The 24,999-nt window shown below is 39.5% G+C and overlaps 2 protein-coding genes across 2 annotated transcripts; one reads left to right on the top strand and one right to left on the bottom strand.

The window, feature by feature from the left end:
- Positions 1-204: 204 nt before the first annotated feature.
- On the top strand, positions 205-3,474 carry RPS27L (ribosomal protein S27 like). The gene is made up of 4 exons (XM_032195113.1): positions 205-254; positions 382-490; positions 2,095-2,205; positions 3,286-3,474. Exons 1-4 carry the CDS (start codon positions 249-251, stop codon positions 3,312-3,314), a joined length of 255 nt encoding a protein of 84 aa, XP_032051004.1. The 5' UTR covers positions 205-248; the 3' UTR covers positions 3,315-3,474.
- A 3,767-nt stretch (positions 3,475-7,241) lies between these two features.
- Positions 7,242-14,827, bottom strand: LACTB (lactamase beta). The gene is made up of 6 exons (XM_032195183.1): positions 14,573-14,827; positions 13,974-14,040; positions 11,508-11,698; positions 10,822-11,167; positions 9,087-9,252; positions 7,242-7,804 (listed from the first exon to the last, which is right to left on the bottom strand). The coding sequence occupies exons 1-6, from the start codon at positions 14,825-14,827 to the stop codon at positions 7,261-7,263; spliced, it is 1,569 nt and encodes a 522-aa protein (XP_032051074.1). The 3' UTR covers positions 7,242-7,260.
- Positions 14,828-24,999: the final 10,172 nt, after the last annotated feature.

Below are 24,999 nucleotides of genomic sequence, written 5' to 3'. Positions count from 1 at the left end.
GCCTTCCTCCCTGCTTCCTCGGGTTCCAGCTGAATCCCAAGGCGCTGCTGCCTGGGGGAAAGCAGCACACCCGTCCCCGGGAGCCCGTGGGAGCCCCTCGCCCGGAGCTCCCTTTTCAGCGCCTCCCGGGCCGGCGGCGGCCCACCCCCGTCACGGCGGCCGCCCCGCGCCCCGCCCGCCGCCGCCAACCACCGACCAGGGGCCAAGAGCGCCCGGAGGAAGCGCGGCGGGGAAGGGGCGGCGCGGCCATGCCCGTGAGTGGTGCCCCAGGCCCGGGGAGCGGGGGGTGGTCGGGTCCCGGTCCCCGCGCTCGGGCCCCCGCTAAGGGCGGCGGGGAGCGGGGACTGACCGCAGGTGCGTTTCTGCCCTTGCCCTCCGCAGCTGGCCAAGGACCTGGTGCATCCCTCCTTGGAGGACGAGAAGAGGAAGCACAAGAAGAAGCGGCTGGTGCAGAGCCCCAACTCCTACTTCATGGACGTCAAGTGCCCAGGTAAAGGGCTGCGTGGCGGGCAGGAGGACGGACACGCATTTTCTTGGGGCACTGTGCCACCGCAGAGGGGAGGCTTGTTCTCTAAACGTGGTGTACGTGTTCCGTAGGGGGAAAAAATGTACTTTTCTTTCTTGAGAACTCTTTTAGTCCACACGTTTAAAAAAATTAACTGAAGCGATCCGTTTATCTACTTTTCTAGAGATCTAAAATAGGAAAAACAACATAGTCCTTAATGAAAACCTGGCATGGGGAAGGGGCGGGGGACAACCCCTCAGATCTGCAGCTCTGAGAAGTGAGATGACGTGGGTGGTTTAAATCATCCATGGCCCGAGTTTCAAATAAAAGCAATGTTTGTTTTCTTCCTTTTGTAAGTTGGTTGGTTCCAGAACAGCCAGAAAGACACTTCACAAGGACACATACAGCTGTAGTGTACACATACAGCAATACTAAGGTACAGAAATCAGAAGTTGTACCTTACCTCCTAGACAGCACTACAACATTAGAAAGTGGTAACAGTAAGAAAACAACAGAGAAATGCATACACAGATTGACTTACAGTAGCAGTCATCTTGACTAGAAGGAATTTTTCTCTATTCTTTTTTTCTTACTATCCTATTCTTAATAGTTTAGATTTCTAAGTAGCTCTCAGACATTGCTTTCCATCTAAAAGTGAGGTAAAGTCATTAAAACTGTTTGCAAATAAACTGTTTACTTAAAATAAAAAACCTCTCATCAAGGAGCTTTCTGAGGACCTTCCTTGTGACACGTATACTTTTATCCTATCTTTCTGGGCCATACATGCTGAAAATGGAATCTGTGCTCACCCTCATCTATTTTCTATATCTGCATCTGGATTAAATCCATTACAAATTGTCTCTCCTATTCCTCCTAATTAAAAATACTTTCAAGGGCAAATAATGAAGGACATAAAAATTCTTTTGCATAAGAAGTTTATGAGATCGATCTCATGTTTTCCAAAAGTTGTAGAATTTAGAAGTTAAAGTTTTCCTGACGCTCGTTTTGAATCTGGAATGCACTGAAGTTATTATTCTATGCACGTCTTTTGGCACTAGCCTTACATAAACATGGCACTAGCCTTACACAGTACGACTGAGCATGTGCCTTATGTGCACTAATTATTAAACAGAAAGCAAACAGTTTTGAGTAGCAGTGCTCACATTCACAGCTGACAAACTTGATCAACGCTCAGCAATGTTCTAGTACAACAAATAATTATTTCTTTATCTAGAAGATTCTTTTGATCAGCACAGAAGGCTAGTCTAGGATGAAGATAAGGTATCCAGCTCCTGCTTTTTAGACAACACCTACTGCAGGTAAATTGAGGCTTGTCAGCCCTAAGGCTCCCTTGATGATTTTCACATGGGGAGGTGTAACAGTTTCATTCAGTTAACTAATTTGCTTTTCTACGCATATCAATAAAACATATAAGAGTTTCAGACTACAGTAACAACGTTTTACTCGGTATGCTTTGTAACAAAATACTAAATTGAAACAAGTATATTTAGAGTATCTGGTTCAATTACACATACATTTTAAAACATGCTAGAACACTCAGTGGAAAGTTTAATAATGCTGTTTTCCAGGGTGCTACAAGATCACCACTGTATTCAGCCATGCTCAGACAGTAGTTCTGTGTGTAGGCTGCTCAACCATCCTGTGTCAGCCTACTGGGGGAAAGGCTAGGCTCACAGAAGGTAAGGGGTACTGTTTAAGCAATCCCAATATTCCAGTTAATACTGTGCGTTTATGTAGTGATAGTCTGCAAATCTTTTAGCTTTGATTTGTGGAAACTGATACCGGAAAGCTTATTTTTCAAGATGTTTTGTTTAACTAGTAAAAACATTGTTACTGGGCCCTAGCTTGCAAGTTTTTCTGCACTTTTTTTTTTTTTTTTAATGGCTACACAGTTAAATATGCGAGGGAACTTGGCAGCTAGATTTTGATCAAGCACACTTGATATTTGATGCTTGGATTTGTATCTTCTTTCAGGCTAACACTAGGCTAAAGGTTATTTATTTCTGAACTAATTTTAAAGGGTTAAAAAAGTTACCATTAAAGGAGTAGGGTACTTGGGCTAGGTTAACATGATTCCATGCCTCTGCTAGTCAGTGGTGGCTTGCTTGTTTATTTTTAAATAGAGGTGCTGTAATGCAGTTCCCTGGTTCAGATTACTTAATTGAAATTTATATAAATTTTAAGGGAACAAATAACTACAGTTAATTACATGCATATAACTCGTTATAACACTGATGTCTTGAACCATAATCCAACAGCTAGGATATATGAAAAGCACTGGAAACACTTAAGGGTTTCAAGAAATTTGAAGAATGAATCCAGACTTCATTCACCTTACATTTAAAGGACAAAATTTAGTATACATATTATATATAGTACTGCTTGTACTGCGTAATACTATACAGCAGTAGTTTATATGAGGATAGGATACCTGAAATGAGGCTGTTGAGCAATTGAAAAGGTACCAACACTCCTAGCTGCTGTTTCAGTTTAGGATTTGTACCACTAAGGGATAGAACAGTACACTAGAATTTTAAAAGACATCTCAAAAAAAGTAGTACACCTGAGCCTTAGCATAAAATGAATTCAAGATGACCATGTTGGGTTAGAGTAGACTCGATGTGCTAGCTAGTTACCTCTTATGGTACACAAAGTTTAAATTTACTATGCAAGTTCCCAACTTCAGTTGGGTGAACAATTTTTCAATGTCATCCAGCAATTTAAGACTATTCATATTTCTACTTTTCATTTCTTTGCAGGCTGCTCCTTTAGAAGAAAGCAACACTAAGTATTCTTTTCAGCGTAGGGCTTTGGATCTGTGTTCCTGAAAGCCTTAGCTGTTTAAGAAAATGTCTGTTAATATAACAATGTAATTATGATTGATTTTGTAAAAATGACATGGTACTGGTGACTGATGAGCTGGAATCTTTTTCAATAAACAGTTTGAAGTGCAAGTTTGCGGACAACTGAGCTTTATTTCTATAGTTTTAAACAGTGCATTATAATTGGGTGTTGTCATTTAATATAAAAATTAATATAAAAATCTGAACCTTGGACTTGCTGCATCCTTCCCTACATTAATAATCAGCAGTGTTTACCATATGGTGACAGACTGCTGTAAGAGTACATTTGGTACATTTTATCACTGTAGCAGCTCTGATTGCATGGATTACAAAGGCTAGACAGATTTAAGAAGGACACGCAGCTTATTTCCTTTCACCAATGATTTAGCCCCTTTACCATGTTGTAGAATGTGGTGATAGTTAATCTCAAATACGAAATTACTCACTTATGTTCAGATGTTTTTCTGGAATGCATGGCTTTCCCTTCCTCTATTCTGGTCTAGAAATTGCACTCTATACTGAGATTCCTACACATACACACACAAAAAAAAAGAAAGTGTTTTGCAAAATACTGAAAGCATTCAGAATAAAGAAAGCATATGGCATACAAGCAACAGTAAGTCAACAAACTACGCTAACAGCTGTGAATGACTAAGACAGCAAAACCACGCTTATTTTCAGTATTAAGGTTGGAAATAATTACCTTTTTGCAATAAGGAAGCAGGTTTTTAGTTAGCTCTTAAAAATCAATCCCTGTCTAAATGGATATTCAAAAATTTAAATTTCTTTTTAAAACCATGATAAACCCATCAAGCATGCCACCTTATATTTATCTTGTTTTACTACATGAAGTCTTGAGTTACGTGTCAACAACATCTTTCAGAACATCACCTGCCATGGTGGCCTTATTGTTGAGAATCTCTAATCAACTTGTGTTAGTTTCATAAAGAAGTGGTAAGTTTCTAGTCAATTAAAAAAAAATGATATTGTAATTCAGTGCATTTGCAACATGTTTTATTTCAGTTAATTCACATAGCGAACACTGATAATTACCAATGCAAAAAGTAGGTGTTTGATACAGAAATAGATGCACCAATTTTGTACACATGCCTTTAAAAGAAGTACACTTTTATGTCAGCACCACACTGTTTTCACAACAAAAGTTAATTTAAGAGCATGTGAGTCACCTAAGTTGCTCTTAATTTACCAGTTTCCCCCATTTCTTGCTAGTTTATCAAATAACTGGTTTCAGATCTAAGATGACAGTAGCAATATTAAATCACTTGTGACCTGACTACACGTGCTAACAGCCAAACTGATTTCTAGTCACACGTACCTGCTTTCTCTTCCCACCCTGACCCCAACATATAAGAACTTAAGATTTATGATGAAGTACCACATCAGAGAAAGTTACTGACCCATTTTGCTACAGGTGTTAGAAGATGAAATGTAGACTCCATAACATTTCCAGTACTGTAGATACGATAATAGGCTTTTAAAGCCTTAAGTTACAGGAGATTAAAACAATGTGGTCTTCGCATATAAGAAGTTGGTGGCTAAACATATTCTATGATGGGAACAAGAGACTGTTAGTATCTTAGTGTTACAAGTATCTTAAAACACTTCTTAGCGTTACCCACTTTCTTACATACTTCAAACATTTGCATTCATTACTGTTCAGTCATATGTAGACAAGCATAATAATAGACCTATACCTTCTACACGCTTATTTTTTGTCTAAACCCAGTCACAATGGTCAGTAAGTGAACTTTGTTGCTTCTGAAGTACACAAAGCTTTTGAGAATAACTACTACTTGCAAAATAAATGCATCATACAAGAAAAGTCTGCTAAAGTACAATGGATCTTGGAGTAGCAGCATTACTTTTCAGAGTTTCTATATTTAAAATATTGTGTTTGGTCAACTTCTGTTCAGGTGTTCTTGAACATGGAAACTCAGAACTACTTACTCTTGTTCCCTGTGTAAAATGGGCAATGACTTCTGCTGCTGCACATTTACACAGCTAGTTGGTGCTGAAGACTGGAAAAAAATGCTGCCATTGAAGATGAGTATCTCCAGTATTGAACTCTCAAACAATATTAAAGATTCAAATGGGAGTAATTGAATACATTGCATCACCAAAGGCAATTTTGTTGAGAAAGGTTTACCTAGCCTGTCTTTACTGATTTGATATTCTTAAGATACCAAGACAACCAATAATTCATAAATACAAAAGTAAAATTTTGGTGGGAAAAAAAACAAATAGTTCGGGTGTACCTTTTTACTGTTTTAAGGTACAAGAACAATTAAAATTTTGAAGAGCCCTATTGTCAATTAAAAATGCAGGTAGAGCACTGACACCTCAAAATAATACATTTCTTGGTTTGTCTGTCTTAGCCAAAAAAAAAAAAAAAAAAAATCACAGGCCTACAGGGAACAGAGCTGACAACCTGGTGTTTCATCAAATAGCAGGCATCAACTACAAAGTTAATGCCAAAGCATAGTCATACCTGCATCTTTCCCAAGCTACCTTATTTCAACTGTTATCCAAGACATCTGTCTCCTTCTATTCAGCAAAGCAGAGCTGCTAAATGGTGCAGAGATGTAAGTACTCAAACCTTTTCTGAACAATGCTTTGTTTTGTCTCAACCTGGAAATAATGTCTGATGTAACCACAAGGGAAGTAGAATAAGCAACAAAAGCCTTGGTGATTATGGAGATCTTCCATGCCATTATGGAATATATAAAATTAATATAATCAGCTATTACTGTATCTCAAAAAAAAAAAAAAAAAAAAAAGTTAGATAATACTTATCTGGAAGTCTACAACAACTTCTTGTTCAGCTTTGTACAAAAGTAACTCCTTGAGGCAGGTCTTCAAAATGGAGAAAAGGATGGTTTGGGGAAAAAAAAAATTACAAAATCTCAAAAAAAAAAATCTTCAAGACTTCTACTACTGGCTTCAAGACTGGGCTTTAAATTTTACTGATTTTAGTTCCTTATTCCTGTATCTGAAGGAATATCTATGTTCCAGAACATAGTGCCATTTCCAGCTATTAGCCACCATTTCTACTACCGAAGTTAGCATGTGTATCATCCAGTAACAATGGGACTGACAGCTCATCATATTGTGCTATTTGGGCATATTCAACTGTGAAATAATACCCTTATTTCCACGGTACAATAATCTCATGTTCTCTGTGTAATAAAAATGGAAGTGAGAACATCCAAATAACAAATGATTTACACATATTATTCTAGGCTCATTTCCTAATTCTTTGCAATCTATAATTCCGACAAAAGCGTACTTCTGGTACTTCTTCATTCTGGAGGTAGCTTTGTTTTTTGCTTTTCAGACAAATAAGAAAAGCTGTATGTAAAAGTACAAAAGTCAACAGTAAAACCATTTTGAAGCAATGGTGAACAGGTCTGGCAGACCTGAACTTTGAAAATAACAAATTCAGTCTTTACGTGCCCAAATCAAGATGTGCAAGTTGTTCAAAAGTTTTAACATTTAAGGTAGATAATTTTTTGTTTTATTCAGTACAAGAAACAAATCCTTTTTTTGTTTTCTTTTTCTTTTTTAATCTTTGTTAAGTACTTAAGTAGATGAGGAAAGAAAACCTGCTACTGAAGTGATAATTTACACAGGTAATGCAGGAAGTCAAATTTGACTGTTACATTTTTCTTTTCTATCGGTTAGGAACTTCCCTGAGAGATGAATTCCAGCTACGCTTAAGTTCTGTTAGTGCTGCCACACTTAAGTGTACTGTTGATACTTTTTCCTCATGTATTCTTACATATCTCAGAATCTAATTTGATCTCCTTCTCCATTTTCTATGTTTCAGTACAGTGAGTTCAGTTACACATCTCTTTTTTTTTTTTTTTTTTTTTAATCTATGTATTGTGCCCGTTTTTCTTTATCAAATTCCCTTGCAATCTTTAAGGCAGTGCTGTTGAGGGAAACTGACTGCATATTACAAATAATACTAACAATTACTCCTCTAGGTGGTGCCACTAGTGCAGTGTCTATGGCTTTGGAGTCCAGATCTTCAGGAAGAATCAGGAGGACGCTACTTGCCCCCACTGCACCACCTGTATGAGATGCATAGTGTCTCTGCTGTCTGCAAAATCCATATTGTTGCTTTTTCTCTACTACAGCCCAAGCCATTGCATATTTACCATCCCTGTCCCATGACACTTCAGTTTTTGGCACTGGGGTCCACATCATTGCGACTGTGTCTGGTTTGAGGTACCCAGGAAGAAGTTTGCCACCACTGTTTTTAAATTGTCCAACTTGGTAACTGTACAACATGGCATTTCCAAATTTCAGAAGGTCACCTACTGATGACAGAAAGCCTCCACCAGCCCATTTGTAAGAGTTGTCCACATATGGTGCGTTTACCAGACGTCCTTTTTTGTTGTAAACGTAACACCTAGAATTCAAGAAAACTCGTCATCTCAGATACTATGTAATACAACCTTAAAAGGGCATACTGAGCATGTATTAACTTTCTCTCATGAAACTTTGTCTTTAAAACATTTTCCTTAAGTGTATTTCATTTGTAGGAAGATTAACAAAAAATTCAGATGGGAAAAACAAAAATTAAGCTTAGAAGCTTAGTTTCAATGTAAGTACTAATCCTTCTACTTCTTATTAGGTTACGCAAAGAGTGAAAGCAATATACAAGAGACAGGATAGAAACCTGTAGATCAGCCAGCACAGGACTTCTCTCAAATCTCTTTATTACGTTTAAAGTGTTTCAAGGAAGAGGAATCCTATTACTACACTGTGCTTATCACACACAAAACTGAAACTTCAGCAAGTTTTATATGGACTGTTCTGAAGCAGTAGTTTCCATTTGTGATTGATTTCTCCCCTCACCCAATTACAGTTACTATATATAACTGAACATTCGGAAACATTTTTGCAAAACCTTTCATTAAAATGCAAATTGGAAAATTACCAACTATAAATGCAGAATGAACAGCGAAAGAGGAGTACAGAACCTCTGAAAATTTGCAAGCAAAATTAATACCAGCTCAAAGCATTTTAGAATACAGCAGTAAAACTATCCCTAAAAGATTACCAACTGCTGTTGCATATTTAAAGCATCGCTTTTACAACAGTTAACGACATTGAAATGTAAGTACTATAAACCTTGTAATACAATATGTTCATTACCACTCCTACTTCATAAGAGCACTTTAAAATCCAAACTTTTATGAAGTTTGAACCTCATTTTGATTTTTTTTGTCTATAACCTGCTTTTGTGATTGTTAGAAACTTCCTCCAGCACCAAAATTTAACAAATCAGGTGAGTCAACAAATCACAGTGGCTCAGTAAAATAAGGCTCAAGACAGATGAGAAACTCAATCCTTATTACTCCACTTTCATCTATTTACACTTACCTGCTTAATTGTAACCAAACTAAACGCAAACTTCCAAGTCACCTCTGCCAGTTCCCTGCCCCATATATACCCTTATAATAGGAAAAACTTATTTCCCATCCCATAATTTCACATTAATTGCAGAACCAATACCATAATGCAGAAATAAAATCAGTTAGTTACATGACTAACTTTGAAATAACACGAGCCACTTCTTTAAGGGCCCAACCAAAAAGAAATTGCACGTTCTTAATTCAGTTTGCTCAAAGATAGAAAGAACAATGATCACTGTAAGAAGAGCAGAGTAAAAATTCATCCTTGTTTACCTTGCTCTGTTATATATCATTGCTTCATTGTCATCTAGTACAGTTGACAGCATATCCAAGTCACGAAACATTTTTAGCATATAATCTGTAAATTTTTGTCCCGAAACTCTCTCCACAACAGCACTTAAGAGGGTGAAGCCATACGTTGAATACAAGAACTGACTACCTTAAAGAAAAAGGGAAAAAAGTTTAGTTTCATCGTGCTTATGTTTTATACCATAGGCATCCTATTTAAGTAATCACACGTGCAAATAAAGCTATGTATAGCAATAAACAATCAATTTAAAGACCCCACCCCCAATTTTAATTGCATGTAAAGCACTTGGTTATGATACTGGGTCCTAGAAACTGCTGTATGGCAGCAGACAGACGCTTGCTAAGTGCAGGTAGCTCTGAGAGCAGCGCTAAATGTTTTCCAGGATTCTGCATGTACCACCAGGTTTCATGCTAAGATATAAAGACTGACATTTAACATTCTTTACATGCAATTTGCCATATTAGTTCTAACAATGATACCTGTATTTGGAGAGCTGAAACCATGAAATTACTTAAGAGATGCTGACCTACCTAACTTGTTAGCATCTGTACCATAAAGACAGAAAGACAACACTATATTCAGTCAAGGTTTTCCAAGGCCTTACTCATATTTATCACTATGAAAGTTCTAGGTTTCTAGTTCTAGAATATCCTGGAATATTATATAAACAGTAACGTGTATTATTTTAGATGATGTATCCTGTTTTTAATCTAAACTGGTGGTAACACCTTTTATCAAATATCTATATATCAAGCAACAGTTTTCATCAAAGTGTCCAGAGTCAAGACAGATCCCTTACCTGATATGATTCCTAGAACCCTCAAGATGGTACGTGTTAGCTTCTCAGCCTTCCAATCCCTCGCCCCATAAATACACATTATTAACTGTTTATCAGCAATGGGTATCATTTGCCTATTAACCTAACTCATTTAGAACTTACACCTGAAACTCTTCTAAGTCCTCTCTACAATTGAATTATATAATTCCAGTAACAACAAACCTTGGTAGTTCTATGACTCCATGGTATTTCAATATAATTATTTAGCTCTGATCTGTTGCCTCAATAATGTTGCTTTTGGTTCACATCTAGAAGGTCTCCAGAACATGAACACGGCAAGCTGGTGGCTGCTTACAAAATACTTTGTAGATATAAAGTGGTTAGAATATACTTTGAAATTGTATTTTCATAGCACTTAACTGCATTACTCAGAGCTCCTAAGAGTTTTATTTCTACCTGAGGTCCCACCTTTGCACTATCTTGGACTCTTTGTATTACCTTTTACTTTTTAGGACTAACCTACATCATTTTTTGAACCTGCTTGCTACTGGAATTACACCATTAGAAACATAACCATATAAGCATAATTTTTTAAGTCAGCATATTGTTTAAGATACCTCTACAAGATAGATATCCAAATTGAACTAGTGAAGTCCTGATCAGTTCAGTCATCAAAAAAGTCGTCGGTAGAAGGACAATAACATGACTATACAGTTTGTACAGATCAGCCCAAATACTTCTCCACTGAGCTTTTATCAGGACACAGGAAAAAAAAATAACCAGTGTTTTTGTGTGTTTTGATTTAGTTCTACTTATTGGACCCTACTAGCCTCACTGCATATAAAACAATTTGAAACAAACAAACAAACAAAAAACATCACCACAAAAGTATATTTTGGTCTAAAGGAGTAGTAACTCACCTGGTTTGAAGAATAAAGGATCATTTTTAAATATTTTCAGCGATTCGATGACACTTTCAAATTTTTCCTTCAAATAATACTCTTCTTGCTCAAATTCCTTGTCTCTCTTGCCAGGTTTTGAATTTCGGCTTTTTACTTCACCTTCGTGTTCTTTCTTTGGTTTGACAGAATCAGTTTTTTCAATGCCTTTACCATCCTTCTCTTTTTGTTCTTTATCCTGATTGGGTTTTGTTAATTTCAATGCTCTGTTTGCCTTTTCCTTTTCTTCCTTTACTTTTGCAATATCTTTTTCATAGTGACGAATCCCACTCAGGTGTGAAACTAACAGTCTTGTAGTAATAGTGACCTAGGTAGAATGAACAACATGAGCTCTGTGATTAAACACACAATGCAAACTGATTCACCAGAAAGTAAAACTCAACATGAGGAAGGGACAGAGACATAAGAGCTTTTAAGCATCATGTATTAAAAGGAGTTAAAATAAATAAATAAATATATGCACACCACACACTATAAAACTGAAGATCCAAATTTCCAGCATTTCTTTTTCAAGCAACAAATATCAGTACTTGTCTGTATGATTTCTGATGTTTTACAGGAAGAGATAATACAGCACTTGTACACATATGGCTGTGCAATCACAGGAACAAAATCCAAACAAGTGTTAACAATAAACAACTACGCACCTTTTCACCCTCGTAGACCTTTTCTGGAAATTCAGGGACGTATTTCTGCACTGGAGCATCTAGGTCCAGTTTCCCCTCTTCCCACAATTTAGCAATGGCCATCATGGTAAGACACTTGCTAATACTAGCAATTCGCATGATCGTCTCTGGCTTACATAAAACACGATTCTCTACATCAGCATAACCCAAACCTTTAAGACATAAAGACATAAACTTTTAATACATAAAAACAGTGGTAAATATTTTTACACAGAGACATGCTGAATTATTTGCAAATTACTAGATTTACTGGCTCCTCAAAATATATTTCTTCTAGCTGAACTGAGAAATGAAGCATTAGAAGCATGCTCCTGCTTCAATTAAATGAATAACAGTATTTAGTAGGATAGGTTAATCAGAGCCCATGGTATTAACCAGCATCAACCCAAATTAATGATTAAGCACACAAAACAAACTTAACCCTAAACAAGACTGAAGATTAAGCCAAAATTTTTACTCCTGAGGTCAAATATTTAATGTAGAAAAACTAAAGACAACAAAACATGGATTGTAAAATAATTCTCCAACAGTCCTACATACTCTTTTATTTCTCTAATTAAAGATTAAAAACAACTAAAAGGTCCTATTTTATCAATATAGAAATTAAGAAACTACTCAAAAACCTTGCAACAATTACATAAGCTGTAAAGATTCACAAAACAGTCTGTTTCACCACCTTCTAGCCTGACTTCAATGAAAAGACAATTTCAGAATCCCCATATCAGTGTTTTCCCTATATAACCAACGTAAGTCTGGTGGCACTAACTGGAATTAATGAAGCATTACCAGACCCCCAAAGTAGTCTTCATTTTGAGCTGGGTTTGAAGAAAACGTGCAAGTGATGTTTCAGCAGAAAAAGCTATGAAGTACAGTGATGATACACTTGCAGGTTTCAGTACAAGCACATTTGTAAAACCTGCAAGCAATGCATTGTCTGGCTATATAACACAATAGTCTAATAGTAAACTACTTGGCAACAAAACTTGCCAAAATACAAGAAATAAAATCAATTATATCAGTTGCCTAAGACATTTTCTTTCTTTCCTTTTATGTGAAATTACTACTTGAGCTTTTGCATTGTATCTGTGAATGTAAATGCCATACTGCTAAGGAAAACACTTTCTGAAACTCAAATCACTCTCACCAATTTAGCAAGAAAACAGGTTTGATACCAGTCACAACATACGTTTGACTTATACCCGATTCTGTTTTACCCCCCATGAAGCAGGGAGAAGGAAAACAAAATGAGCTAGAAACCTACTAAAGCAATGTGATCCACATCCCAGCTGCCTTTCTCAAGGCAGTGCCTTTTTCTGTATCCACACACAGCACTGTACAGAAACCTCCATCATGGCTTATACTTCCCCACGTAGTTGCCTTGCTATGGGATATGGCAGTCAGGGTGATAAACCACAACCCAGGCACAAGTTCCCTCAAGCACCTTCCTGAATGTCAAGGAAGAGATCCCACAGGAGTCTTAGAAAAACCTCTGCTTTCATTACACGTAAGCTGAGACAAGAAAAAGCTATCCTATTTGAAAGCTATTGTAATTGAGTTTGTAGTACAATTGTCTTTATCAGGCCACATTACAACAGGCACCAGAAATTCTGCTACTCACTTCTGTCACAATAAGAGAAATGGAGAACAATAATCAGCTTTACACTTATAAAAATAGTAATTAAAACACTATCAGAATAAAGTTAAAAACTTACAGAGATTTTTTTTTCAAATTCTTTACCACCTTCATGAAATACATTTGTATTTACTACCATTACCTTATTTGTCCAAAAAAAGAAAAAAAAATACAACAGATTATGAAAATATTTCTAAAAACACTGTATTTTTTATAATGAATATCAAATATCTACGATGAGCAAAACTGCAGACTATTTAAAACTAACCTGTATAACCAGAACAATCACTTGCAAATTCTGAAAGGATGACAGCTGTTAAATCTCAGTACCTTCCTAGTAACAATCTACACCTCAGCCAAGAAATAGGAGAGAGATCACCAACTGCAAGTTATTATTACTTTGACTATCAAATAAGTTCCTAGGAAGAAACCAGGTTTTTAACCTCCCATCACACTTCCAGCAGACTACACTACAGGTGTATGCCTAGAGTACGTGTACAGTCAAAGACTGATCTGACAAATTAATGAAAGAAACATTCTTAAACATAACCACTGATATACACTAGCATACTCGTGAAGTTGGTATGTTACTGACTCCTAGATGTTAACAGCATTTACCAAGGAAAGTACCACTTCACGCTCCCTAGGCACCTGTCTCTGACCACTTCCCTGAAACAAGACATCAAGTGGATGAAATCCTGGCCTGGATGGTGTGTCTGAATTGGTCACCATTTCCTGGGAAATGGTGACCAATTCAGGTTGTGGAAACACAACCGGTAGTCCCACATACTGACCTTCTGACCAGACCTCCTTGCCATCTACAGAGACTCCAACCAGTATACCTGGGATTCCTGCTTCATCCTGTCAAAAAAGAAAAAAAAGAGTGAAAACAAAGAATCTCTATACTTTTTAAACACCTCCCAAGCTCTAAAGATGCAAAAGCATCTACTATTACAAACATGATTGCATATTTTTGCAACGTTATAATTTAAATTCTATTAAGTATTAGACAGTCCAAACAGGCATAAATTGCTTTCACAAAGCAAAGACTTCAATTCAGCAGCTCTGAAAAATACGTTTATCAGCGTAATAACAACTTAATGAAAATAACTTACTTCATAATTTAACGAACTTAACGAGCAGGACGCACAAAACTCAGAGGAGAGTCCACAGGCAGGCCGTGCCCAGCAGCACCTCCTGAGTGCACGCAGTCCTTCCAGGGGCTGCGGTTCCCTCCTCAGCAGGGCAGCTCCTCCAGAGCGCCCCCCCCGCAGCCCCCACGGCCCCCTCCGCTTCTCGCTCTCCTCAGGAACCGCTCTCCGGCGCCCGGCCCCCTGGCGGCCATCTTACCGCCCCTGCCCCTCCTCGGCCCGCCCTGCGCGACCCCCAGCACCTTGATCCTCCGCAGCAGGTCTCGGCTCCTCTCGATGGCCGCGCCGAAGCCCCGAGGGGACGACGCCGGCATCGCCTCTTCCTCCTCCTGCCCGACGCCGGCCTCGCAGCCCGCCGGCACCTTCACCCCCAGGGCCAGCCCCAGCGCCAGCCCCCAGCCCCATGGCCGTCCCCCGGCGCCGCCGCCCCCTCGCCGGGCCGCCGCCAGCCGCCCGGGGGCCGCCGCCCGCCGCAGGGCCCGCGCCAGCCCGTACATGGCGGCGCCTCCCCGGCCCGGCCCGCCCCGGCCCCGGCGGCTCCAGCCGCTCCCGAGCGCTCGCTCGGCCGCGCTCCGAACGCGTCGAGCCCCGGCGGGGCCGCCTCGCCCGCCCTGCCCCTCAGGGCCGCTCCCCAGCCCGGCCCCGCCGCCGGACTAGGGCAGGAAAGCGGGCGGAGAAAGGGCGGGAGGAGGGCGGCCCCGCTGCCCGCCTCAGAGAGCCGCCAGGTCCCCCTCAGCCTCCTCTTGGCCAGGCTGGGCAGACCAGGGGTCCTCGGCCCCTCCTCACAGGAAGTAACGCCGAGATAAAACGTTTTACTGCTAGATGAGCAATTTAATCTAAGTTAATAAGAAATTACCAACAAACGTAGATTTTCCAAATGCCAGGTTTAGAGTCAAGTTTCAGCCTACGACAGTGCTAACAGCATTGAGAGCTGGGCTCACTGAAGGTTTTCGATGTAGTTGCTCAAAGACCGGAGAGACATGCCAAGTGCCCTCCAAACTACACTTCTAAAGTATTTCAGACAAGCTTCCTCTAAACTTGCTCCATACTGGTTGCCAATAAACTTTTAATAGCTGTCTTTCTAATGATCTGAATGTTGTCTTAATAGCAAATTGGACCGAATGGTGACCAAATCATAATATTATTTATTACTCACGAAAGCAGGAGGATTTTCATTGTATCAGCAGCTTGTGATTGATATACTGTACATACCAGCTAGATGCAAGCCCCGTCCAATAACCAGGCCTCTTATGAGCTTTGCCAAGTGGATGAGTCTGCAGATTTGGGATCCTCAGAGGAGCCCTTCATTCGCAATTAAGGGGAGTTTAAGTGCCTAGTGCAAAGGCAAATCCAGAACCACTCAACAGTGTTTGTGGAATTGTTAGTCCGCATCTCTAACCGGGTCATCAAAACATCTCTGTTAGCATGAAGATACTCAGTTATACACCTTCCTATACAACAGTGCTGTGAAATTACTAATTACAGCAGATGATGTTAGGTTCCCTCCTTCAATTTCATTTCAGTCTTTTTTTTTTAATCACTTATTACTGCTCTTTACAATAGCAGACCACCTAGACCAAGAGTCAAAAGCAATAGGGAAGGACAGTGAGGGACTGATTTATACAATATAGTCCCAAATGCCCAAGATGTTATATGATATTGTCCATGACGTGTAGAAAATCCTTAGGCTTATACTGAAAGTAACTGGGTCCCTGACATACTTCGGAAAATGCAGAGGTGTACAAACAGCTGAGAAATGATCAGAGTGACCTTTGTTTTCAGCTGTTCAAAGTGAGTCGTTTTAAGAGAATGCCTTTAACTAGACTGTTATAAGACCTTAAACCTTGCAAATACAAACTAGATTGACCAGAATTACCATTACCTAGCAATGCAGAAAGGTCCTTGTGCTGCAAACCCAGCATCTAGTTTGACGGATTGTGCATTGCTTTGCCATTTCTCTCATGGAGCTTTTCTGGAGTATCAAGACAGTAACAGACACATATACCCGCTACAGGATTGTTGAACAACAGCTAACAATCTTTAATAGGACCACTCCCTGAATGTTATAAATGTTGACAACGAATAAAAGTGCTTATAAATGGAAAAAAAAAAATGAAAAAAAGGAGTTGTAAGCAAAAGTGGGTAACCTGTCCTTCTAGAACTCTGCATATGCTATAAGAAATTTCTGAGATGCTAACCTAAGGCATATGATGTCCTTCTTCATGTCTGCTGATCTCAAAAAAATGCAGAATGTTGCAAGAAGTCAGGCTAAATAGCTTTCATGTATGAAGTCAAATGTACACCAGATAATCCAGACTTCACTGCAGGCATTTATTCTCATTATTGTTTCTCAGTAAAATGCAGTTGTTTATCATGGTACAAATTCATACTCATATGGTCCAAGATGCTGTATTTGCTTTCTAGTAAGTCATTTTTGCTGCACTGAACTGTCCCAGATAGCATTTTGCAGCAGGATGATTCTCTTAATTCTTAATTAACCTGCTTAGCAGGAAAACTTTGACACCACACTTTTGAATATGCCTAAGCCAGAAATAGATCTTGTCATTATTCTGATTGCTTTAGTGCAGAGTTTTGCATTAAATCCAGAAGCACAAGATGGCCTGCCCGTATCTGTTGTATCTTGGTAATGTTTTAAGGTGTTGATAAGTCTCTACACTCACTAATAGAAATAGAAGTTTTTCATTAATCTCCTGAGACTAAGTTTTGTAAAGACTTAAACGATTAACTTCTAGATCTAAAAACGTTGAATCACATGGAAAATAGCAGGCAAAAGCTAAAATTGTCAAAAAATTAATCTGCATTTGTGTCCAATAAAAAGAAGAAAAACAGGAAAGCAGCAATTTAAAAAAGTCATCTATATATACGTACAGAGATATAGGTGAAGTTGATGTTGATGGAAAATACATGTACAGAGTAAAGGGATAATGATTCCCTTGATCATACAATGTTTCTAAAGATTATATTAAAAAAATCTAACTTTGTAAAGATGACAAATAAGAGGAACATTAGGTATAGACAGAAATCAAGCTCTGATTTCTCTCTATTTCAGAAGCATTTTCATTTATTTGAGAACCAAGACAATTTTTATTTCCCTCTGTTTTGACACATTCATACAGCAGATGGCAGTAAGAAACTTTATTAGTTTAACCACCTAGCAAAAGGGACAGTTCCACTACAGTTGGATCTCTCGTGGTTGTCACGGTCTTACAGAACAGAGTTGCTCTTATAGAGTCCTCACCCATTTACATTATTTGCTCGCTCTTGGTCAGTAAGCAGTTCTCGGGATATTATTTGTTTACAAAGTAAAGTAACACCTGCCTGATTACAGTACATGTACCATTACCTTAACACTAAAACAGTTAGACCCAGCCAAAAACCAGGCATCTCTTCCTGAACACATATGTAAATAGGTGTGTACTTACAGTTTGATGCTAAGATTAAAGTCTTCTCTGAGCTTTTTTTTTTTATTGAACTAAGATAATGAGTTGGTGAATTCTCCAACAACTTAGCCCACAAACATTAATCAGGAACAAATCTTGAAACATTCAAAAGATGTCTGAAGCAAGAGAAAAAATAGCATTAAAAACATGGGGTTTTTAGACACAGAGACCAATGTGCTTATCTTCAGCTGTGTTTGAACTATGATTCAGACATTTATCTTTATTCCTTGAGGAGTTCAGTTAGTAGCACTGATCCTGCTATCATCAGACCAGCAGCACAGCTCTGCCATACCCAATGTCCCCATCACAAACAGACAAAGCAGCAGCAGTGGTGGTCCCCAAGCCCAACCAGGAGCCCGGTGACTGGTCCTGACTTCTAAGCAGCAGCTCATACACCTGGACTCATACACAGTACTACAGGTTGGCCAATGCTTTTTGTTGTTGTTTGCTTTTTACACACACCATAAAAGATATGTAACTCTCCTTAATGTACTCAATTTTTCTGTGTGCTGAGGATGTGTCACTTGGGAATTATTTACTTTCAATAAAATAGAAAACGAAAGTTTTATAGTGCCACATTGCTACTTCCTTTGTTTTATGAGTTGCATGCAGTCTGACAGAGATCCTAAAAACAGGATGGAGCCTGGGAAATACTTCGCATGTCAGGGAAAGGAATGCTGAAAAGGCTGTGCTGGAATTACAGACCATCCAAAGGGCACACACATTTCTTTTTCTTTCTTTTTAGCAGAAACATTAGTTTTGAAGCTCCAGTTTCTCAGGGGTGATTTCCTCATACTTGTAATTCAAAGCCTGCTTTAAACCTCTTGGGACTCAGAGGAAAAAAAATTGTCATCCACTGAAAATAAGCAATGAAGGAACATTTGGGAAAAATATCTGTGTAAAAAAAAAAAAAAACAACAATGACAACAGCAACAACAACAACAAAAAACAACACAAGAAACCACATAGAATTGTTTCCTGTTTTTCCTGAAGTTCTCCTCCAGAGAGGGATAATTTCATCCCTGAGAATGACTTCACATTTATCATTAAATATTCAGTTGCTGTGTATAATCTTTTAACCCTCTCCAGCTTCTCTCTCCACTCTGTGGGTAGACATACAATATACCATGGAAACATTGTCTTTCATGACCACTGTCCACATGAATGCAATAGGTACCAGACAGCATCACTGCCTTCAACTTTTCCAGACATACCTTTTCAAACTGAAATAGGTTGCTTTAAAAACAAAACAAAACAAAAAACACCCACAGAAGGTATAAAACACCTGAAGAATTAAGCATATTAACCCTAAAGTATAATTCTGATGCTCAAAATGCCCAAATAAACAATTATAAAGTACATGCACTTAGGAAAGCTTTCCAGCTTGCTCTAAAAGGATCTCCTCACAATTGGGTAATAAGTACTTCTCCACTCCTCCACAAAATAAAAACCTCAATAAAATGAACAAGTCCCAGACAACTATGCATGAAGAAGCGTGGCAGTGAGAACTGTGACTGCCTTACATTGCCTGACTTACTGGGGAGAGCAGCTGACCATTCAGTCATGCTCAAGTGCCACGGTCGAGTGCCACCTCCACAGCACATATCTACAAGTAAGGAAGAACAGGCACAATTCCTCTGTCAAACAGAGCAACAGGAGGAAAAAATGTTTCCAAATCTACATGAATTATCACACACATCCCTGTGTGAACAACACAGTCCTGACTTGCATTTACTATCTTTATCTGTCCTTCTAGATGGAAGAGTTGGTTTTTCTCAGTATCTGTTCTAGCAATTTTTCCAAACCCTCCCTTATTTGAAGATACAGCATGTCTTTTTACCTGCACCTATTGTCACAAGCAAATGCTGCTCTGCAGTTCACACAAAACACTCATCTAGCTATATGTGCATGCTGGCTTCTATCCCATTTTCCACACATTCACTGCTATGACTATCAATTTTTGTGTGGTTTCACCTACCTGTGCTGCAATTATACCTTCATTTTGCTCTTTGCTCTGCAGACATCTCCTGTGCCACTAAAAACACTCTTCGTGAGAACTGAGCACAGATAACTCAAACTGCATAGGCTAGTCAAAAACAGGAAAAAGCCTCTTATCAAATTAGTAACATCTAAGATATTTGGGTGGAGGCATTTGGCACTGGCCTTGCATATTCTTATGGGAACAAGTCCATGCATACCATACAGACTCCATTCTTTTACTTCATATCATTGTTCCCAAGCTGAGACATGTTTTGAAAGAGCTTCTCTGTAGATCTGTAAATGCACAATTATTAAATGCTACACAGATCAGTGAGAAGGTATTTTATTCTACTCCTTTCTAAACACGTAAGATAACTGTACATCAAGTCAATTGTTTTTGCACAGATTTGTGCTGCATCAGGATCACTGCAAAAACTCAAATAGGTATTTTTGTACCTCCTTCTGCATGCAGAGCTATGCAAAACAGCTAAGACCATTTTAGAAACTTCACTATTGAGGGAAGACAACTACCTGGGATGACTGACTTCTGCAGTAAGCACCAAGTGGGGGATAGTTTGTCCCTCCTGCCACTTGGAAAAACCAATCAACTGCTTGAGTTGGAAATACTATCATTTATTTTCTTTGACTGTGAACCAAACCAGAACATGCCATCAGCACAGAACAGTTCCCTGTTTTAGGTGCTATATATACCATCTGGCATACAGCAGTGTATGCCATGTACACCTGCACACACACATACTTAACTTACAGTTATACTTCAAAGTGTGATTAACAATAAAAAAAGAACAGTTTTACTACCTGTACCCTCATCTTAATGTCTGCCACTCAGCTGGATTTGTTTCATGCCATTGTCTCTGGCAACAATAATCTTGTAGTGGGAAGGTTTCAAGATATTGACGAAAGCATCAGAAGAGGATCAAGCTTAGTACCGAGGCTGAAGGGGAAGCTGTGCTCTACTTAATAACATTTTTTTTCCAAGTGGTGTAATGAGAGCTAACAAGCTTCTACATGACTTGGTGCCTGTCAAGTTTAAACAACAGGTGTGAGTAAAAAACATTTCATATATGGATAGCTGCTGTTTTTGTAAATTCTCAAACAGGAAAACAAAACAGAAACTAAGGGAAATCCCCACTTCATCTGAGAAATATATTAGTAACTGAAACAAAGGGACACACTTAAGTTTTGCTATTGAACTGAAGTACAGAGAGTAATTCTTTCATTATTGCCTCAAAGGCAAAACAGACACGGGGAAAAGAGGAACTGGGACAACAAATGTCAGAGCTTACTGGGTTTACTGTATTTTAAATAGGGATTCTGAAACCTTTCACCTTTAATACAGCATCTGGGCATCCTACTGAGACCAGCATAAACTGCTACATGCTTAGCACATTTGAGTATCAGTCTCTTTCTGTAGAAACTGAAATACAGCATTGCAATCCTAGCTGGGGACAACTGTTTATTTTTTAAACCTACACACTAAATGGTCACAGCAGCTAATGACCCAGCAGTTTTGAATCTAGAGAGAACTTCCTACTGTGCAATGACTCTGTAAAGCTCAATCCTACAAGAGTGAGACTTTGCTCTAATGGAACTGTTTGATTAAGGGTTAGTCAAATGGGTAGGCCTTAGTTGTATATATACGCCATGTGTGTGTATGGACACAGTTGTATAAGCACTTGTCTGGTTTGGTAAAGGGAACTTCTTTGAAACAACTGAGCTAAAATGGCACAACCCCCTGTATCATATAATCAGCTAGGTTGGAAGAGACCTCCAAGATCACCAAGTCCAGCCTCTGACCTAACATTAACAAGTCCTCCACTAAACCATATCCCTAAGCTCTACACCTAAACATCTTTTAAAGACCTCCAGGGATGGTGACTCCACCACTTCCCTGGGCAGCCTGTTCCAATGCCTCACAACCCTTTCAGTAAAGAAGTTCTTCCTAACATCCAACCTGAACCTCCCCTGGCACAACTTCAGCCCATTCCCCCTCGTCCTGTCACCAGGCACGTGGGAGAACAGACCAACCCCCACCTCGCTACAGCCTCCTTTAAGGTACCTGTAGAGAGCGATAAGGTCGCCCGAGCCTCCTCTTCTCCAGGCTGAACAAGCCCAGCTCCCTCAGCCGCTCCTCGTAGGACTTGTTCTCCAGGCCCCTCACCAGCTTCGTCGCCCTTCTCTGGACTCGCTCAAGCACCTCCATGTCCTTCTTGTAGCGAGGGGCCCAAAACTGAACACAGTACTCGAGGTGCGGCCTCACCAGAGCCGAGTACAGGGGGACGATCACCTCCCTAGCCCTGCTGGCCACACTGCTTCTTATACAAGCCAGGATGCCGTTGGCCTTCTTGGCCACCTGAGCACACTGCTGGCTCATATTCAGCCGACTATCCACCAATACTCCCAGGTCTTTCTCTGCCTGGCAGCTTTCCAACCACTCCTCTCCCAGCCTGTAGCTCTGCTTGGGGTTATTGCGCCCCAGGTGCAGGACCCGGCACTTGGCCTTGTTGAACTTCATGCAGTTGACCTCAGCCCATCGGTGCAGCCTATCCAGATCCTCCTGCAGAGCCTTCCTACCCTCGAGCAGATCGACACACGCACCTAACTTGGTGTCATCTGCAAACTTACTGAGGGTGCACTCGATGCCCTCGTCCAGATCATTGATGAAGATATTAAAGAGGACCGGCCCCAGCACCGAGCCCTGGGGGACGCCACTAGTGACTGGCCTCCAACTGGACTTGGCTCCATTCACCACGACTCTTTGGGCCCGGCTATCCAGCCAGTTTCTAACCCAACGAAGCGTGCGCCAGTCCAAGCCACAAGCAGCCAGTTTCTTGAGGAGAATGCTGTGGGAAACGGTGTCAAAAGCCTTGCTGAAGTCAAGGTAGACCACATCCACAGAGTGATTGTACAAACTATCTGCGCTCAATTTAAACTTGGATTTTATAGTTTCTCCTTATTTCAATCCAAATCGTTAATAGCAAATAATTGACAAAAATAATGGATTCAGAATAAACCCTTCCAACTGATCCTTTTGCTAGCTGTGGAATTCCTAATGTCTGCAATAGTAAAACTGATAGGGAAGCAGAGGGAGGACTCAGTAACTTAATTGCTCAAAATAGCAACATTTGCTCCTACTCCTCCAGATACAAAGACATACAGGCCTGTGTGCTTTTTATTGTTAACCTACAACAATAACAGTTAGTTTCAGAGCAGAGCACCTCCCATGGATTAACAACCCATTTGGGTCCCCTAGGCTGTATCTTGTACCTACAAACCTTTCCATTAATTCATTAATCTCCAGGAAATGCTCCACACTCAGACACATCTGTGTGCAAGTAATAAAAGCACACACACACATTTGCTAAATGCTGAAAAGCAGCAACTAAGGACAGCATTTTTATTTTTTTTTTTTCCCCCTGAGGCATCACTATTTCCTTGTTAAAATAATTGATCATGAAGTCCTAACTTACAGAAACTTAACCTAGATTTTGCTGATGTAGCAGGAATCACTGTCAGAAAAGATTTTGTACTTACTTGTATGGGAAGAGTTCCTACATATTGTGCTTTAAAACTAGATGAGGAGTAACAAAGAACGTAACATTCTCATGCCACCTTCCTCCATGTCAGGGGAATGTGGTAGGTGCAGGAACAAGAGGGTGCTATTGGAACAGGACAAGGCACAACTACATGGCAGCACTTGGATGGGAGGATTCACTCTTCCATAAATCAGCTTCGTGCTGTCCACCTTCCCGACTGGCCTTTGACCCCTTGTGCACAATTCTGTCTTATCATTCCCCTGTTAGCTGCTTTCTCGTCTAGTTCACTTTCTATTTTATTTTTTATTTTTTTGTAGATAGCCTGCATAAATTACATCATCCCTTTATCCTATTTTATACTGTGCATGTGTACAATACTTTCCTTTTTACAATAAACAATCACAGAATCCTGTATGTTGGAAAAGACCCTTAAGATCATGAAGTCTGCTCAATCTTTTTAAAGGAGATGCTGTTTAACCTGTATGTAGCCATCCCTCAAACCATCCAAGAGAGGGAAAAAAAACAGTACTGAGGTGCCCTGAAAGGCCAAAATATTCATATCCAAAAAACTATGTGATGTGCCTTCAGTTCATCACACTGCTAGTCAAGAAATAGCAACTGTGAAGAAAAGTATTTTCTGTGCATCTAAGATTTCTGTCTGCTTCTGTCTCACATGGTTTCTGCGCTCATATAAATTAACTGGGATATCTAGTTGCTCACTGAGTTCCCCTCATTATTAGAGGTGCCCTGCATTTATTCCATTAAAAAAAATATGCAACAGTTTTCTCTACATCTCAGACTTGCCAGTTTGTAAACTATGGAGGTTTGCAACTGAAGCCAAGAAACTTAAACAAACTTGTCTGAATTTTTCCATACCATAGTCTTGGAAAGCACACAACCCACCATGAAGAAAGAACATTACACAGCTTTCCTCCGCTAAAAGGAACTATTCCTGTATACATTAAATATATATTTAAAGCACTATTTTTTTCAACAACTTTGCCCCTTTTGCTGTAATTCCCACATAATCTTTCACTTATGCTCGTTTTATTATTAAACAAGCCAGAAACATGGAAAAAAATAAGCACCTAAAAAAAGTATTTTCCCAAGGGCTGACCCAGGTAGAATTTTTTTCCCCCTTTTTTCCTTTTTTCTTTTAACTTCATAGCTGGCTAATTACTTTCTCATTTTGCTGCCACTAGTAAGATATTGCAGCAGTCATAAGACAGCCTAGCAAAACATATTCCAAGAACACTGACAGTATAGTGAAGTTTGCCAATTTAATCCCGATTTTGAACACCATCAGTGATGGCAGAAATCTGTCAGTATGCACAATTGCATAATACCTTTTACAGACTCAGATTTCTCAGTCAGGTGCTAGAGCTCTGACAGACAGAGCTCTATAGGTGCAGGCTACTGTTTTAACTTCACTTTTTAAAGACAAGGGCTTAGATGTCACTCTTACCTCTGTCTCTCCTCCTGTTTAACAACTCACATTTTTGTGAAAGTAAGGAACCATTAAGTAAGTTAGAAACAGAATGCCTGTGAGCGTCCTGCTGGAAGGAAAGGCACACCCTACAGCAGGCCTTGCTTTTTCCTACATATCAAAGAAATCCCAAGAGGGAAGCCAAGAGAACTCAAATGCATCAGTATCTGCAAAAAAAAAAACAA

This window comes from Aythya fuligula, chromosome 11, assembly GCF_009819795.1.
Source record: "Aythya fuligula isolate bAytFul2 chromosome 11, bAytFul2.pri, whole genome shotgun sequence".
In the NCBI taxonomy this organism is placed as follows: Eukaryota; Metazoa; Chordata; class Aves; order Anseriformes; family Anatidae; genus Aythya; species Aythya fuligula.
Note: the sequence above shows the minus strand (reverse complement) of the source record. Positions and strands in the feature narration are given on the sequence as shown.

Coding starts and splice junctions, on each gene's coding strand:
- LACTB (XM_032195183.1), bottom strand. CDS start 14,827: ATGTACGGGCTGGCGCGGGCCCTGCGGCGGGCGGCGGCCCCCGGGCGG. Junction 14,041..14,572: donor ACCTGCTGCGGAGGATCAAG/GTGCTGGGGGTC, acceptor CTTTTTTGACAG/GATGAAGCAGGAATCCCAGG. Junction 9,253..10,821: donor TCCTTTATTCTTCAAACCAG/GTGAGTTACTAC, acceptor TTTTTCTTTAAG/GTAGTCAGTTCTTGTATTCA.
- RPS27L (XM_032195113.1), top strand. Junction 491..2,094: donor CATGGACGTCAAGTGCCCAG/GTAAAGGGCTGC, acceptor GCTGTTTTCCAG/GGTGCTACAAGATCACCACT. Junction 2,206..3,285: donor AAAGGCTAGGCTCACAGAAG/GTAAGGGGTACT, acceptor ATTTCTTTGCAG/GCTGCTCCTTTAGAAGAAAG.